This window comes from Protopterus annectens, chromosome 4.part1 (genome assembly GCF_019279795.1).
Source record: "Protopterus annectens isolate FY-2018-M chromosome 4.part1, PAN1.0, whole genome shotgun sequence".
Taxonomy (NCBI): Eukaryota; Metazoa; Chordata; order Ceratodontiformes; family Protopteridae; genus Protopterus; species Protopterus annectens.
This window is the reverse complement of record NC_056734.1, coordinates 378,586,141-378,600,434: the sequence shown is the minus strand read 5'-3', so window position 1 is coordinate 378,600,434 and position 14,294 is coordinate 378,586,141. Positions and strand designations below refer to the sequence as shown.

The following is a 14,294-nucleotide window of genomic DNA, read 5'->3' as shown; positions in this document are numbered from 1 at the left end:
GTCACCAAAGCCGTAGATGAGGGTATGGTGGTTCACACAGTCTATCTTGACCTCGCCAAGACTTTCGACATCATCCCCCATTCTGGAATTATAGCTAAACTCACTAAACTAGATATAAATCCCTATGTCACAAGATGGATTGCCAACTGACTCACTGACAGAACCCACACTGTAAAAGTTGCAGACTCCAAATCTGACTTCAAACCAGTGACAAGTGGAGAACCACAAGGCTCAGTCCTTGGACCTCTCCTGTTTGGTATCTACTTCTCTGAAGTACAGGCTGACACAGAAGGCCTCTGGCTAATGAAGTTCACACATGACTGCAAACTAGGAGCCATAGTCAAGTCCCCAAATGATGTGGACATCCTACAGAAGAGCCTCACTGAGACAGATGCCTGGTGTCAGAGGCATGACCTCAAGCTCAATTCCAAAAAGTGCATTGTCATCGCCTTTGGTAAAAACTCTGTACCCATGAACTACCACATAAACAGCAGTCTACTTAATGCTGAATGTGTGATAAGAGACCTTTGGACCCATGTGGACAGTAGTCTCTCCTTTGATAATCACTTCACCACAGTAGTCAGGAAAAAAGAGGTCATTGTTCCCCTTTACTCGGCACTCATTAGACCCATCATAGAGTACAACGCCCCTTTTGGAATGTACCTCACAAGACATCTACAGCAGCTGGAAAGGCCACAGAAGTACCTCACAAAGAATTACTGGCCTCAAACAAATCCCCTACATTGACCGTCTCAAAAAACTCCAGCTTTACTCTGTAGCATATCGCCTACTCCAAGGAGATCTCTGCCTAACATATAAAGCTATGTTAAACCCAGAGCTGTTGGACATGCTACATCTAAAGAAATCCCGGTCCCTCTGAGCTACATGCTCTAGGGACCTAAACCTTGTCACCACAATAAACAGGACATGCTGGAGGATAGATTCCTGTCCCAGAGACTTCCTATACTCTGGAACAAGCTACCCATCTATGTCAAACAATGTTCCTCATTAGCACTCTTCAAGAAAACTCTTGATGAGTGGATGGGAAATAGGAAATACACCCCAGGATCACTTCTGTGGCTCTGCTCAACAGGGGCACAGGAAATTAACTTTCTTGGGTAGCATAAGCCAGGGAACCTTGTTGGCTAGGCTACTTAGGCCCTTGGGCCGATAGCCTAGTACCTACCTATGAACCTAAATCCAGGAAATAAAATGGCATGTTGAAATATGAACAACCAGAAAGGTCGGAAACTGAAAAACTAAAATGCCAGGAACCATAGAGGAAATATAGCCATAAGCTAAATAAAACCAATGACTTTATTTATGCAAAAATAAACCAAAATAAAATGCAATATAAGCACTTTCATCCAGTAATCATCCAGCCTTCTTCAGATGTTTAAAAACACCATGTGATCATCTTAAATACTAAAAGGTCATATGATACATTCAGCAACATGGTATACAGTAAATAGCCCCCTATTTTTTTAAATAATATTCCACATTTAAAAATGAACCAAGTCTGAACACCAGCACCAAAAAAAAAACAAGATGCTATGGTAAAAACCAATTGCATATTCTAAACTCAAAATTAATAGATATCAAGTGAAATGACTAAAAACTCTGTCATAAGCCTTCATTTTCAGAAGACTAGATATTGAAATAATATCATTTAACCCTGGTGGCACAGAAGAATTAAAATAAATTTGCCACCAGAGCTCTCATTGTTCAATTAAAATATTCCAAGGACCACCTCTAGGCGTTGGAATAATTTGTTCCAAGACTGCAAATTTAAAACCGTGATCTTTGTAAAATGAAATATGCTTATAAAATGCATTTGTTAATTTTACCTTAGAAATCTCATATGAGTGCTCATATATCTGTTGCTTTAATTATCATTTGTTTTTTCCTATATAAAATGCAGAGCATGAATGGCATATGGCAATATGTCCAACGTATGAAAGGAATATTTCCCAGAAATTTTGATGCACTGATTCCTGACTTGGAGGCAGTTAAAGTTCAAAATATATTTACACTGTTACATCATTTGCAGCTAGCCATCTTTCCATTAAGCAACTTGGGTTTCATAAGTATATTATCAGAAATGTCTTTAAAACTTTTGCCTCTCTTATAAGTAATTTTGGGATGAGCACCCAATTTTTCACCAATGTCCTTCTCTGTTATAATAAACTGACAATTTTTATGAATAATATTGCCTATTAATTTATTATCAATATTCTAAGTAGTGATAAATGAACAGGATAGTCCCCATACCTCTCAACCTCTTAGTGCAAGAAATCTGGACAAAGCCCTGTATAAAGGGGGGACATATTTTAAATATTGCTCTTATAAACTTAGAAAGGTGCTAGAATAACAGGGTTTGTTTTAGTATACGTTTTCTGAAGGATTTAAATTTTGAAACTCAAATGTATGTCATTATTTAGTAACTTCAAATCTCAGATCATCCCAGTGATTTGAAAGAAAACCACAAATTTTATGAGAAACAGACCAAAAATATGAGCCAAAAATCTGGACATTCTGTGAAAATCTGGACAGTTGAGAGGTATGATAGTCCCATATCATTAAACTTTATTAAAAGCATGGGTGAAGAGGTCACATCCTCAAGGGCATTGCTGGCAATAACAGTTAAGGTACCATTTGGTGTTGAATAGTTTAATAAAGGACTATAATAACTGTTTTCTCTCTTAGAAATAACTTGGTCACATACTGAATCAATAAGAGACTCCGGATACCCCCTATTTTGAAATATGTATAACTCAATCGTGCCTTTCAACCTCTTGGCATAGGAAATCTGGACAAAGTCAAAATTACCAGTAGGACAAAGGCCCAAAATCAGAGACAGATTTTAATTATTGCTCTTTTAAACTTGATACGTTGCTAGAATAACAGGTTTTGCGTTAGCATTAGCATTATTTACTGACTATATTCCTCGATGATTTGTCAGAAAACCATATTTTTTGAAGAGCAGACCAATTCTGGACAGTTCAGTGATATGGTAAGTTTCATTCATATGCAGAGTTTCATTAGTGGTTCATTATAAAAGTGTTCTGTGGCTAGAAATTAGAATTCTGTTTGATAGTGCTGATTGTCAGCTTTGAAAGCCTTTATTCAAGTGTAATTGCTTACACAGCTATGTGGCAGTACGTAAACCAAACAGAGAAAGTAAAGGAGAACAGCAAATGGCAGCAATTAATCTTCTCATTTAAAATTATTTTTACAGGGCAAGCCCTTTACACCCCGAAATGAGGGAGGTGCACACCTATACTCCTGCTACTTATTTATACTCATTTTGAGATTCCCCTGCCATGTAGAAAAGTGAATAATCTGAGAGCATCTCTCATAACATGGAGACTGAATAGCTGAAAAGAATGGACTTACATATATCAAGTTTGAGATTGCCATTTCTCAGAATATTACCTTAATTCTGTGGTATAGCAATTCCAGAATTGGTATTTATAAGCTCATGCTGTGTGTGTGGGACTTGCCCCAACATTGGGGGTTGCAGGGAGGCTTGCCCCCTGCAAAAAAGTAGTTTAAAAGACAGGAGAGATGTTTGAGACTTGCTCTTCTTGTGGATTTTTTGATCTTTTCTTTCCATGTGTCAGCACCTGATGTTACTAGTCCAAATATTTCAATACGAAGCATTGAGACACAGCTATCTTGGACTTAGTGTATTAAGTCTCCATTTTCATATTCGGTTCTGCTGTTCTGGAATTTTCACCTACATGCCTTGAATTACAAAGCTGCTACCTATAACATCACTTCATTATTTTGTTAAGATACGTATGGAAAACTAAATGGCTTAATACTTAGGCCTAGAGAATAGTTTACCATTTGTAAGCACAACCTGCACCAAGCATTATGCCTAAATAAATTAATCCTTCCTTTTAGCTAAAACAGGTAATGTGATGAAGGTCTGTCCCAGTGGCACAGAGACAGACCATCTGTCTGCCCAACCATCAGCCTAAGTTCAAAAACAGGCTTAGGGTCCTTTGTAAGGTCAGCTGGGTGAGGGTGAAGGGTCCAATAGCCAGCTCTCCTACTGTGCAGGGAGGGTACAAGAGGACCACTGATGGACATCATGACATCATGAGCATCACAGGTGGCCTACTAAACAGGGGGTTGGCAACAATGTTGTGATGTGATTGTATGCATTGTTCCTACATACAGACCTTGACTTGCTGCCTCACACACAGACTCTCAATGCAACGATCCATGATGTCCATTCAAATTCATCTTCACATAGTAGCTTCCCTTTTTATCCCATATCTGTTTCATTAACCATTCAACCCTTGTGAACTTTGTTGAATTTTCTCAACTACCTCTAAGTCTTTGTAACGTTCTGTGCACTCTGATTTCCTTCAGGGGCATGCATGTTATCAAGCACACTGATTTAGTCCATTTTCCTTATCATAAAATTAAATCCAGGCATTATACCCATTATTTATAAGTCTAATTTCTCATCACTACCATGATTGCATTATAATGTTAGTGCCTATCTCTCTAGCTATGCAAAATTAAAATAGAATCTGGGTAGAAAACACAATAAAACAGACTGACAAATTTATAAGCAATATATATGAGACAAAACACAAGTTTTGGCCAATAAGTATTCCAGTCTAAAATGGCAAATTTCAAGAAAATTCCATGTTTTCAGTACTTGATAGTTCAAATTCATGATTTCTGGCACTTTTCCAAAGAAATGTAAAACCATTCTCTCTTCTATACTGTTCTTTTTTATTCTTTATATATGTTGTTTCTCATGCTTAACCTACCCCATTTGTGCTGGGCTCACCTGGACTTTATTCAGTTTGAAGGCTGTAAAGCTGTAGTTAGTACTGAAAACATTCTCACTAACTACCTGTCCAGAGTCATAATATCGATGATTCTGGTCTTGTCTCTGATCATAACCAAAGTATTATGTGTTCAAGACACGGATGTCAAGAAATTCACCAAACCAGCAGGCAAAGTGAAGTTTGAAAGCTGAATCTTGCCGTCATTGTCAAGCACTGATGCAGTACTGGTTGAAGAAAAAAGTCCAAGACAAAAAGTGTTTATTGGCTTGGAAAACTGTAAAACACTTAGCCTGTTAGACACTTTGTACTGGCACACCTTTCTTTATGTCAGAAAGTTGCCTTTTTTTCTGAATTCAGAACATAATTTTTGCTAGGCAGCCTATACCCCAACACCGAAAATTTCCAGTAATACTTTATAACTTTTGTAAATAACCTACCTCCCCCCAGCTTAATGTTTATATGACTGTCTCATTTGCTTTCTTTATTTCCATACGTACAGATGTACACACATGCAACTATCCTGCTTTTCTGTATCCACTTTAGCCAATTTAAGATTATGGGGAGATGAAACATATTCCATCGACCAACAAGCACTGGGCAAGTAACAGCCCTGGGTGGATGCCATTCCATCTCAGGAAAAATGCACACTGCAAACTAACTTAGGTGTTGTTTGGTTTACCACCATATCAAATAAATACATATCTTTGGGGATGTGGGAGGAAACCATAGCCCCAGATAAAACATCATATGGCTATAAGAATATGTCAACTCCACACAGAAAACTCACCAGTGAGGAAGTGAACCAGAAAACCAAGATCGATGAGGGAGCAGACAGCGATAATCACTACATCAGTGTGCCACCCTCATCTTAGTTCTTTTGTAAAAACAAACAAAAAATAACATCCACTACAACTTGAAATTACACCAGACTTTTGATATACCACCTTGTCTAGCTACGCTCCATCCATTCTGCAGAGATGTATTCTTTTTCCAGTGTTGACATTAGTGTCAGAATTATATACATTCAAGATATCTTTAATGGGCATTATTTTTTATTTATTTATTTATTTATTTTTATTTTACATTTGTTGACCGGGCTAGTCTAACTGGATACATGTCCATTTTCAGTAGAGGTCCGGAGAGATAAACTCCAAGATAGAACAATGAAATTAACAAGATAACAAATAAGGAAACATTAAACAAAAATTATATTTACAATGCATATTACAGGTTATCACAGTAAATTCAGCAGTGCAGAATACAGGCATAACATAGCATGCTAGTACAATCAAGATGTTCTAGAGGGAGATACTATTATGGTTAAAAAGGAAGAAATTACAGTTAATGAGTAGAAGGGGTAGGAAGAGCAAAGCATTAAGAGATACATAACTAGTCAGGCTTAGTACAGGGACATAACTACTGTGTTCTGAGGAACACTTTCAATTTGTTTTTGAAGCATGATACTGAGGGAAGTGAGGAGAGTTCACTGGGGAGGAGATTCCAGGCTTTTCCAACAATATTAGAAAACAGGGAGTCACCAGCCTTGTTGTTTGGTTTAGTGGTATGTACTAGAAGTCTCTGAGAAGACCTTAAGGATTTCAGGTTTTTATAGGGAGTGATGAGTGTGGATAGAATAGGAGTTTTGGAAGGTTTGTAAAAAGTGTTGTGGACTATAGATAGTTGATGGAATTTAATCAAATTTTGTAGTTCAAGCCATCCCAGCCACTTTAAATTAATGCAATGGTGGGTTCTAAATGGGTTGCCTGTAGCAAATCTGGCAATGTTATTGTAAGACATTTCCAATTTGCTAAGATTATTTTTAGATAGATTAGTAAAAATGGGTGAGGCATAAAGAAGTGAAGAGATTAGATGAATGTGTGCTATTATATGTATATTCATTCACTGGCTCTTATTCTGTGAATGTCTCAGGTTAATAGTACTTATATTTTAAAAGTGTCCCTGATTGTTCCTGATTATTCCTGGATTTGTCCTTGATTCTGTTGAGATTTGTCTTTGTCTGAGAGCTATGCTCAATCATTTTATTTAGTCCTGCTCCTTGGAGATGTTTTTTCTATGCTCAGCAAAGATGACATGCTAATTTTTTTTCAATTGTTTGTTTTACTACAGAAGCCATTGATTAAGTATTTTGGAGTTATGGAAGATCATCTTAATGAAGCATGTGATCACATGAATTTGATTTATCAAGCATCTATAATCCGGGAAACTAATTGCTGCTCATTAGAAAAAAATATGCCAGTTTAATCCATGTAATAGTAACTTCTTTCTCACCACTATGTGATCATTAAATAAACTACATTTTGGGAAAATCAGAGTGTGTGTTTAAAACCTTAAAGGGTAATGTCCTGTTCTCTGATATACAAATGACAATGTGGGTATCTTTTAGATGCAAAGCAAATTTTTTTCAGTAAAAAGTCTGTGTTCATCTAGGCATAGTGCAATACTATAGATTTCAAAAATCTGTTGCAGTATGCCATGAGTGTAAACTATATGAGGTAATTATTATACAGATATTAAACTACATATAAGGCATTTAATTATATCTACAAACGTGGAATGTCCTGTAGGGGAAAACTAGTATATGAAGAGCCTTTGAAGTTGCACAATATTATTTTTATACCTCCATCACCTTCTATTGATGCCCCTTTGCATTCTCCAGTTATCTGTAGCCCACGTAATCCTGCAGACCTACTCTGATACATCTGGGGTTAGAGAGAAGAGTGTGCTTTCACAGTATAGTATCATACTTCTTCCAGGTGCATGTCATCAGATGAAATCCCATGAAATCGAAGAGTAAAACATCAGCATAAAGAAAATGAATGGTGAAGAGGTTGCCACCTACTTGAATAGCCCTAAGAATGAAAACTGCACATTTTCAGTTCATTTAACAGTGGAAGGAGACATTAATTGGTTGAAGAAACCCAAGCATATTAGCACACCTACTTCCACGCAGGGCAGTACTGCAAGGAATACAAATACTGTGGTGATCAAGCTGTGGCAGACCTCTCCAAAAGATAAGTTCCCTGCATGAGTTCTTCCAAGCCAGTGAGCATTGAATTCTGAAACCTTTGTACACAGATGCCATAGTATCAGACAACCTGGTATGGAGGTACTGCTGTTGACCACTGAGGCCAATTTGAGAGATGTAAGTACACCTTTTCAATGATTTACTGATGGTATCTACTTGCCAAGAGGGAAAATAATGCATCAGCTGTACAGCATTTATGCCCTCATACCTTGCCATGAGTCCAGTAAGACAGTGCCTCTAGTCTATGTGCTAATGTCACATACAATTTTTAACAAAATGTTGACTATACTGCTACAAGCAACAGATGCCTTGGCGTTGTCTGCTGCATTCAGTTCATCATGTCAGACTTTGAAGCTGCTGCTATTAAAAGTGCTCAGACCAAGTTCCCCACATTATATCCAAAGGCTGCCACTTTGATTTTGCTCAGAGTGTACATGGTGACAGGTGCAGCAGCACAAGCCATCATCCATGCATGGCACAGATACCACATGTCATATGCAGGTTAAATTACTCATTTCCTTAAGCTGGATGATGTGCCATCTACTTTCAATGAGCTGAAGGCCACCTTCTCAGACATTACTACACCTCTAATACAGTGCATTAAGGATAACTTTATTCCTAGCCATCTGCATTCTTTTGCAACATGATTTTCATGCACATTGAGCCTTCCCCCTGTATATCTACTTGGAGTTTGGAGTATGTCAGACCCCTGCGATAGTGGATTGCCCAGAAGCCAGAATGCCATTGTAGGATGAAATTGATGGGTAGATTGCCTGCTAGGGAATAGAAATACGGATCTCCATACCCAGGTATTGCAGGGTGATCAAAACAGAATAGACAGTGTTCATGAGTAGATTGTTACTGGACTGCTTGGGACACCAACACAGCATCTTTCAAGACACAGAGAAGAGTATCTGATGCATGTTGTGAAAAATTGTGTTGATTACACATAGTTGGACTTCATGGGGTGGTCACATACCATAAGTTGTAATTTCTGTAATGGTAGCCATATTGGTTGAGATAATGTGTAGTGTAGGGATGAGGTAATAAGTACTGTTTATCTAAAATAAAATTTGTCACAAAATTAAAATGGGTCAGGTAATTTACGTGACTGCAGAATCACTAAGGTAAGTGCTATTGTTGAATTTTCTCTTATTCTGACTTATACTGCCATCTTTACATTTGGTTTCTTGAATAGCAAAGATATTTACAGTGTTTCCAAGTTCACCCCAGAGGTTTTTTTACATGCTCATTTTACTTGTCTCAGGTTTTATTGTTTCATGGGTTCACTTTTTCATTTCCCATTTCAGTTCAGCTATTATATGCCTTCCTCTCTCCTGTTGCACTTGCTTTGCATAACTGTTAAACTGCCCTCCAGTTGCCCTGTCTGGTTTCCTTCTTTCTGAAACTGTCTTGTCCTCTACCACTTTTTCATTTACTTTATTTCATTCCTGGTGCCTGTTTTTTTTTTTTGGTCATTTCACTATTATTGCTTCCTTTGCCCACTCCAGCCCTGACTTCCACATATCTCTCTTCCTTTCGGGTTTCCTTTCAATGCACATGCACTTTCTTTGCATTACTATATTGCCAAATTCTATTTGTTCTTCCCTGTGTGTGATATTTTCAGCATTTGGACATTGGAATTCACATCCTTTGTCAAAAATATTACCATCCTGATGAGTCAACATGTATCCCTTCTGCCAAGGAAAGTATTTATTTTTATATTCCTTACCCCTAGCCCTGACCTGCACACTCAGTGAGCAGTGATGCAAACATAGCATGTCAAGGAGATCTGTCAGCATACCTCACAGTGTTAATATGGCCAGTGTTGCACCTCTCTCCAGGTTTTCACTGATTAAAAGAGCCACAGCTCTAACCAAAGAAGCCTTCTTTCCACCCTTGACAAGTGAGCTGACAGAATGTTGCTTCTCTCCTATTCCCCAACTGACAGCTCAGGACTGAGGACCGCTAATCATCCCTAGATCTCCATGGATATACTATACCTCTGCACCATGAAGCCAACAGGCTGTTGTTTATTAAACTGGTGCAAAGTAATTTCTGCTCGTAATACAGTTCAGACCATAACTGACATGCACAATGTACATGGTCCAAAACAGCATGCCTGCCTGCTTTGACAGTTGAAGTTTTTATTGCAAATGAATGCCTCCCTCTGAGCCATGTCAGTAGCCAAGGTTCTCATGGGTGTGATACAAAGATATTTGCAGGGTATACGTGGCTGAGTGCAGCACTATACAGATAGATACAGTCTTTTTTATGGATAGCAATAATATAATACTACACTGACTACAAAAAATTAAGCCAGAATGAAGCATTAGGAAAATGTTTGTGTCATCTTGTATACTTAATCATAAATTAAACTTCTGAACTTATAAATAATCTTAAAATATGAAACATAGTCATTAATGTTCTGCACGTATTCCTTTGTTCTTGCACCAAACTCAGACCTCTTTGTATTTAAATATCACTACACTGAGCATTAATAGATTATTGTATTTCAGAGCAATTTTCCACATAGCAGTCAAATAGAAGAAAACATCAAGCACAACGTCTGAGCTTTGAGTGCATCTTACTTTTCAGGTTCACTGGTGTCCTGATTGTTACTTTGTTCTGTTTTTATTTCATCAAATAAAATCTGAGCAAATAGGTTTCATAAGTTTTTCACCTAAAGTCTTGTATTCGCCATAAGTACAAATCTGCACAAAAACATGAAATCAGTTGTAACCATGTCTTTTCTGGGATTCTAAGAAATAGTAAAAGACAGCAGTGCTTGTAGGTTGTAGCAAAGTACTGACAGTGATCAGTTATTGATTACAGACTTGTGTGCACTGACAGTGATCAGTTATTGATTACAGACTTGTGTGCACTGACAGTGATCAGTTATTGATTACAGACTTGTGTGCACTGACAGTGATCAGTTATTGATTATAGACTTGTGTGCACTGACAGTGATCAGTTATTGATTACAGACTTATGTGCAATGGCAGTGATCAGTTATTGATTACAGACTTATGTGCACTTGGTATCATCAAAGCTGTTTTTATTTTCTCAGAAATGGCAGTTATTTGTTTTCATTACAATGAACTATTCTGTTACTATGATTACTTACAACTCGTTGATCAAAATGTCTGGTAACCAGATATTCTCAGTAGACACTGAAATTTGACTTATTCCACCACACTCATTTGGGTCCCATCCTATAAATTCATTTTCCCAGTACTGTGAAAAGAGTTTAAAGTCAGTGATTAATATTTAATGCCACAGTGCAACTAAAGTGTATAATAAAATGCAACTGACTTAGTGGTTAAAAATGAAATTCCATTTCCTACAAAACAACATAAATTGCACCAGATTATGTAATTTATAATTATCACAATTCCGCCAAAATTCTATTTACTGTATTTATAAATGAGCAGAATAAGAGGAGATTCATATGTTCATCAAATCAGTGCAGCTAACACATTAATCTAAGCCACAAGTCTTTTTAAGCTTTAGAGTATCTATTCATTTATTTAAAGTTTGTTAATCTGAGAAAAGTACTCATCCATAATGGGTCAATTTCAGACATAGCTCCACTGCAGATCATAGGAGTTATATGGAACATAAAAGCATTACAAAAATACACAGGTGACAAATCTTATTTAATTATACAAATAAAGTTTTAAACTGTTTACAGTATCCTATGTATCTATATACAGTTATATAGATATCTGTCGCTCTCTTTTTATTTATATAAATGTAGAAACAGAGAGAGATAAATAGGTGCACATTTACAAGCATCCTCAAAGTAAAACTCCTTCTTCAAATGTAATTAATCTTATCCCAGTATTATCTATACATTTGCATGTATATATACATACATATATCTCAGTAGACCTTTTACAGGCAAAGATCACAAAACATTTTTACAGATTCAAAGATATGCTAAAAACATACATATTTACAGATGCAATTTAGTTCAAGAAGTAGTTTACAATGTCAAAACATGAATGGATAATGAAGTCATTTTTAACAGAGATTTTTGGATAAAATGTAACCATAATGAATGAGATGGCTTATGCTACAGGGATAGGAACGTATCAGTATATAGAGAAGTATGAAGGTATTAGAAGAGGTGAGTATGAATAGTTTGAGTAATAGATACCATGGGGGGGGGGAGACAGAGAAACGGTGAGAGAAGCATGCAGAGGGAAGAGGAGTAGAAAGGAGAAGAAGTGGGAGAAGGTAGGATGAATGAGAGGCAGTCAGGGAGGGGATGACAGGATGAGGTAAGGAAGGCTAAAACAGGGATAAAGTGATGTGAAAGGGCTGCAGGGTTCATGTAATGTGACCTGTGTGAGTGCAGCTGCATTTTGTTTCGTTGAAGATGTGTCCCTTTAACTGTTGTCTGAATCTGAGTACTTTTGGATGTTTCTGATTCAGAGAGGAATGGTGCTAGGATAGAGAATGCATGGTCAGGGCAATAAAGTTTAGTTTTTGGAGTCAGTAGGGTGGATTGAGATTGAGGAATACCCTGAGTTTGTATGTGGGGAGGGGGGTTTAGTGAACAGTTTATAAGTGGGGGGGAATGTCTCAGGAGAAAGAAGTCTGTGAATTAGTGTTCTTAGTAGAAAGTTGACTTTTGAATGTATTGGGAGCCATTTGGCTTTGACAAGAGTTAGGCAATGGTACTCTTTAATGGGGGAGTTAGTAATGAGATTTTATTGGAGATGGTTTGCAAGGTGGAGGCATTTCTCTCTGAGGCTGCAACTACTATGGGTAATCCATATTTGAGTTGAGATATGAGGATTCCTTTGCCTATGGCAGTTTCGGCTGGCTTGGACAGAAGAGGTGAGAGCTTGTTTGCCCAGAACGGTAATGTGTTGGTCTTTTTGTCTGTGTTTTGAATGTGTAGTTGAAAGTTAAGAGATTGGTCTAGCCAAATGCCAAGGTATATGAAGGATGTGGTAGTTTCTATGGTGGTATTGTTAATACCTTTAATATCAAGGAAGCTGGGTGTTTTGGCAGTTTTTGGGGGTTGTTTCCAAATAGTGTTGTTTTTCATTTTGAGGGATTGAGTATAATTTTCTAGCGTATTGACTATGGCATTCCATGCACTACATGAAGATTCCATCATTTCCCCATTCAAATGACACATTGTTTCAGAAAGGATTTTGTCTCACCCTATATATGCTGTAATTTTCATTGATTGTCACTCCTCACCATTTAATATTCTGAGACTGTGTCCTGCCAGAGGTCAGTTTGGTGCTATAAAGATTGCTTTGTTGAGTAACTCTACAAAATATTTCCATTTCAGTTGTTATTTTGTGTTTTGAATGATTATAAAAATAGTTACACTGTCAAACTATGTAAGCGAATTGGTAAAAGCTTTCATTTTTGGCCAGTAAAGTGATGCTTTGAGCCATGTCAGAGTCACCAAAGAATGAAAAGAACTGGCATCTTTGACACTTAGCAGCAGTGTGGAAGACGGATGGTCCAGAATTTTGTTAAGGACTACAGCTTTGAGCAATTCACAAAACCTTGCATTTTAACCTCTTTTATATTGATAAAAAAGAAAATAGATCATAAAAGGCTTTTATCAGTTTATAGTGGGCATATATCTGAGGAATTCAGAAAAAAAGGACAAGCACTGCTTTAATAGAACACCAAAGAAGACAGTGACTCAGTACACTGTCATCACAAATAAATGGAAGGGAGAAACTTTATTTGTTACATCTCGGCTGTGTTATAGGGTCCAACACTACATTCTGGGAAGGGGGCAAGAAGACAGAAAAACATAATCAGGATGTTGGGATTTGACATAATGGTTTAGGTCATTACCTTAGAGAGGGTTTGATTCTCACATTTGGGGGAAATTGGCTAGGCTTAAAATGGCCCACAAGGGCAGATAGCCTTGTAATTACTTATGAACCTTATATAAGTATGGCAGGCACTACGCTGACCATTTTGGAATATATACAAAATTTAAAAAAAAAATGAATGTACTTAAGAAGTAATTGTGACACATTAATAGTGTATGCAATGTTAAGACATGATGAAAAATATACATGTTCAGTTTTAACATGAAGTTTTCTATTAATGGAAAATACATCCAAAGCAACCCAAGCAAGTACAAGTGGGGGCAGTAATATTCAGGGTAAAAGGGAAGCAATGACTTCTGCAGTCTGCCTAGCTACCTAATCTGGATTTAAATACACTGAGATCACATAATATTGCTTCATTAGTAAAAGGTTCCATAAGACTAGAACTGTTATGTAATATACCTAGCTCTAATTTTGGTGTTATTAATAGATACCTTATATCAAAATGTTTTGTATTTGTTATATAATACTTGTATATGATTGTATGAACTTTTAATGACTTTTTTTTCTTTCTTTTTTTTTGTTTACAAACAGAAGACCAAGATGAACTTTAAA

At 37.0% G+C, this 14,294-nt stretch overlaps 1 protein-coding gene across 1 annotated transcript in view; it reads right to left on the bottom strand.

Moving 5' to 3' along the window:
• The window catches only part of LOC122801213 (5-hydroxytryptamine receptor 3C-like), a 288,751-nt gene that overhangs the window by 184,027 nt on the left and 90,430 nt on the right, over positions 1-14,294 (bottom strand). Inside the window, exon 4 of the mRNA XM_044070766.1 lies at positions 10,988-11,097. Coding sequence (XP_043926701.1) covers positions 10,988-11,097 — 110 coding nt within the window. The remainder of the gene's footprint in view (positions 1-10,987; positions 11,098-14,294) is intronic.